The sequence below is a fragment of the Austrofundulus limnaeus genome, unplaced genomic scaffold, assembly GCF_001266775.1.
Source record: "Austrofundulus limnaeus strain Quisiro unplaced genomic scaffold, Austrofundulus_limnaeus-1.0 Scaffold98, whole genome shotgun sequence".
NCBI classification, from domain to species: Eukaryota; Metazoa; Chordata; class Actinopteri; order Cyprinodontiformes; family Rivulidae; genus Austrofundulus; species Austrofundulus limnaeus.
Window position 1 is genome coordinate 262495 of NW_013952500.1, and position 4690 is coordinate 267184.

Sequence of the window (4690 nt, forward strand, 5' to 3'; positions counted from 1 at the left end):
AGTTTGGGAACCACTGCACTTTGGTTCCCAAAGTTGGGCTAGGGACCCAATTATGGGTCATGAAGCACCTTGGATAATCTCCAGAAATCAATTTAAAGGATAATAAAATAATTGCTGGTGTAATATTTCCCTAAAATTATTACAAAAACACACAATAAGTATAAATAAGTATTTATACTTGTGTGCAAGCTGTTTAGATTGTCAAAAAGCCTGTGTTTTTAGGGTTATTAACAAAGTTTGTGTACTACGACCAGTAATATTTGGGGTCATAAGTTTTTGCCATGAATGTTTTGTGGGTCAGAAGATAAAAAGTTTGGGAACCACTGACTTAGACCACTGCCTGGCTCTGAGTGGTCAAAGGAAAAAAAAATTCTTGGGGACCCCTTTATGGATCCCGAGAAGCTCAGAACACTTTTCTAACCTTGTGTCCTTCATTCAAAGGACGCAAAGGTTTGCTTCTGTGCCGTTCTTCCTCGTTCTGGCCTTTATTACTGTGCCGTACCCCTTTCTATATTTAGGGGTTGTTTACTTGAGWTAAATTAAATCCTCATGTCTGTTTCATCAGAGTCCTTGGAGATGGCGCAACCAAACAAAGGTTTGACCGTGAAGGTGTCCACCAAGCTGCCGCTGGCTGGGTGCGCCGTGTGCACACACAGTGGGGTAAACAGCTCCCAGATTTCCTGCCACTCCACTCTGTCTGTACAACCTGAAGATGTAGACGATCTGCTGTTTAACTGCTCCCAGCAAGCATACGCTGTAAAGATTACCAGCTCTATTGGTGAGTTTTTGGTCCTGGCATATAAACGTTTTACAGGTTTTATGATTCTTTTAAAAGACAAGAATTGTTTAGCTTTAGGAACAAGTGGTACAAGTTTACAGAATGTCATTTGATTATCTCTCTGTTAGCAGAATTATGCAAAACTTACCAGGTCAAATGTTGTGGGACATTAATGAAAAATGTATTGTGTAGGCTTGGTTTCCATACATTTATTTCCTGCTGTTTTTTTTTTCTTAGAAGTGTCGTGTGCTCCAAAAAGTATAACCAATCATATTGTCTTAAACTATAACAGATTGCACTGAGACGGCCTGCAGCCCCCAGACTGTAGAAGTCCAATCATCCATCCTGACGCAGTTCCACAGAACCTTCGTTTGGGAGCTGAAAGCCCCTAAAAAGATGTTTGTGAGTCTCAACGTTCTCGGAGAGGGACTGATAGAGACGTCACAACCTTGCACAGATGGTTTACAGTACTCTGTGGCYCTATCTAAAACCAACATCGAGGACAAGACTCAGTATTGCCGCGGTGGATCTGTGACCCTTTTAAAGCTGGTTAACGAAGCTGTTGTGTCTCTTGAAGTCAAGCCGGAGAAGCAGGTGGACTCCGTGTTGTTTCAGGCCTCTGCTGGACCTTTAAGTAAGAACGACTTCCTGTATAAACGTCTCTTTAAAACACCACATTTAACTGTGTGTTAGCTGACTTTCTGGTTACAAAGACTCATCCGTTTTGCAGTGTTGGCATGTTTTCACTCCACGCAGACACTAAAGTCCACTGCTTTACAATAACTTACATCTATTTAGAAATATTTGCCAGTTAAATGTAATAAAATCTTGGCCTATGAAGTTTTAATACTATTTAGCTAAAGACCAAGTTTCGAATTGATTTGCTTGATAGCTGTTAGGGTTAGTCAGTGGGGTTAAAACTCTAAACACAAAAATTAGACTATGACATCTAGGGCTGCCACAAATTATTATTTTTATATTCGATTAATCATCGATTATTTTTTCGATTAGTTGACTAATCGGATCATACGTTAATTGAATATAAAACATACAGCTTATTGTGCCAGAATGCAGCTGCTATTATATAACCATGGTTAGATTTTAGCTATATGCTAACTAAAAATAATTGCTGTGGAAGRYAAGTTCTGCTCTGCAGATATTRCACAGGTTTCTCTTTCATTTTCTTAAAATGATCCCACACTTTGAGCTCTGTTGTCAGGTAGCCATGATACCAGAGCCTGTCTGTATAATGTCTTGTGACGTCCACGGCCTACCCCAGTTACCACTACTGTGCATGTGTGTCAAGGACAGAAAGGCAGACGTGGCAGAGGAAGGTGTCAAAGCAGTTTGGAGAGAAAAACAAAGTAAAGAACAAAAAGATTAATCGATTATTAAATTAATCATCGATTATTTTAATCGATTAATCGACTAATCGTGGCAGCCCTAATGACAACACATAAATTCTGCTTTAACTGCAAATTTTGATGGTTTGAACTAAGAAAGGTTTGGATAAATAAGTGGATTGTATAAATATGTGACGTTTTAAATATGATAAAAAAACAGATTTAGGAATGAAACAGCTATTTTTCCCCTTTATCCACTTAAATGCTAAACTTAGTTATATTTTGACACAAACAGTAGAGCTGTGCGATCTTACACTTGCTCCATATTCACCAATTGCCTCCTCATTTTCCCTCCATTTTGCACGTTTACGCTATCCTGATTTCAAGAGGGGGAATAAATTGATAGGGCTATTTGTGAAGCTTCATTTATTATTTTTTTCAGAAGCATCTTTAAATAAAATGCTACTGTAAAACCAAAAATTGCTTACAGCAGAGCAAATCAGACAATCGGCTGGAATGAGTGCTAAAATGCTAATTAGCATATGGCTAACTGCAACTTGCCTGTAATTCACCAGCATTCCCAGGTGGTAAAGATGTTTCTCTTTTACATTTACTTATTTTGTTTTAGTAATTTGCAAAAAAATGCTTTCTAGGCTGCAAAACTGAGATCAGAACAACCCAGGGTGGTGTATTCACATTTTTGGCRAACGTGTTGCATTTGTTCACATAAAAAGAATTGGCGACAGCTTTTTTTTCAGCATATGTCTAATTTTTAAAGGAGCTTTTCAACCACTGCTCCTAGTTATAGAATTGAGGGTCAAAGGTTAAAGTATCACTCATAATGTAGGTTAAAAGGAACTGGACCGAAGGTGTTTACACATAAACCAAATGGTTTAAAAATGTCTTATCCAGAGTTTGTTTCTGTCACAAAGTTTTGTTTATATTGACTCTTTTCAGTGGAACCTACAGTCGTAACCATTGGTCCCGGTCTTACTGTTGTCCTGAGTCGTGACCCACGGGAAACTGAGTGTGAAGTCTGCATCCTCGGCGGCGCCGCTCCTGATTGTAGCTCAACTGAAAAGACACTAAAGAGTGCTGGAAAGATCTCGCTGGAGTTTAGCTGTGTGAAGCCTCAGAATGTGTTCAATGTGAAGATGATGACGAGAATAGGTACACAGTATTAATTACTGGTTCACTGGTTTTTTAGTTTAGATTTACTCTGCATTACGTGTGTGAAAGTTRGAAAACAAGTTCTTAAATGCATAAGAAGTGCTAACTAAAAGGATTTTGTTTTAGATTTTTGTTTTCATTGATGCTTGAGTTTTGATTTCGTTGCCAAACTTATTTCCTCAGGTTGCACAGAGAGCACCTGTAGTCAAGCTGCAGCTGAAGTGGATCCAGACCTCTTCAAGGACTTCAAGAGAACCATTGAGTGGTACATTACCATCCCGGACAGAACTGTTTTAACTTTGGACTTTCCTAATTACGGACTGAAGGAAAACTCGGCCACGAAAAATTGCCAGGACGGCTTTCAGCACACGGTGAGCACCACTAAATATGATGGAACAACCAAAACGAACAGCTACTGCAAAGGTGGCTCTGTGTCTAAACTCGAGCTGCTCGGAGCAACSACTGTGACGCTTGACGTGCCCAAAGGAGGCGAAATGGCCAAGACCGCATTCAATGTCAAAGCAGCRCAAAGGAGTGAGTAAATGTTAACAACACTGTTTTCCATGAACAACGGGTAAACATTGTATCCTTAAATGTATATCTTTTCTCTTTAGGTGGCAGATTGATGTCTGTGACCTCTGACCCTAACACCATACTCCTCATCAACAGGGTGAACGTAGTGCCGGACTGTAAAGTCTGTGTAAATCAGGGGTCCARTCAAAAATGCAACCCCCAGTCTCTGCAACTGCGCAACCCTTACCAGACTTCRGTTGAATTTACCTGCCCACAACCTCAGGATGTCTTCAATGTGGAGATAAACAGAGAGATTAGTACGAACACTTAAAGTATTTTGGGGGCGAATAAACAAATTTAGAAAATTTTAACCACTATCTCTCATTTGTTTTGGCTTTAGACTGCAACGCAACGTCCTGCCCTGCCAATCTTGTCCATGCAGAGAACACGTTCTTCCCCGACTTCAACCGGACTTTCACCTGGGACTTTAAGACGGTGTCCACTCGAGCCGTCCARCTGAGCTTTCCGGAACAGGGAATGCGGCAGATTTCCAACCAGCAAACGTGTCCGGAGGACCACACGTACTCGGTTGTTGTCTATCTGCGCACGGGGCTGACGAACATCGGCACCTTCTGCAAAGGAGGGCCCGTGACCACGGTTCAGGCTCTTTACAAGGGCCGTTTTATCCTGTATGTTCCCAGGAACGTCGAGCTGGACCCTGTCGATTTCAAAATTGACGTTGGACCTACTACTACCAGTAAGTCTGCCTGTATTCTTGAGTTTTGGACTACACTTAGCACAAAACCTAAGGAAGTTAGTGTTTGGTAGATTATAGCTTTTTCTTTTTAAAGGCACAGTGTGTAGGATTTTGTCTATTCTTTTAGCC

At 40.6% G+C, this 4690-nt stretch overlaps 1 protein-coding gene across 1 annotated transcript in view; it reads left to right on the plus strand.

Annotated features, from left to right (window-relative positions):
• Positions 1 to 4690, plus strand: part of cdcp1b (CUB domain containing protein 1b) — a gene marked incomplete at its 5' end in the record, with an annotated part of 17038 nt that overhangs the window by 2341 nt on the left and 10007 nt on the right. The window contains 6 exon segments of the mRNA XM_014013106.1: positions 566 to 778; positions 1071 to 1412; positions 3079 to 3291; positions 3475 to 3825; positions 3906 to 4121; positions 4205 to 4561. Of these exon segments, the coding sequence (XP_013868560.1) occupies positions 566 to 778; positions 1071 to 1412; positions 3079 to 3291; positions 3475 to 3825; positions 3906 to 4121; positions 4205 to 4561 (1692 nt within the window).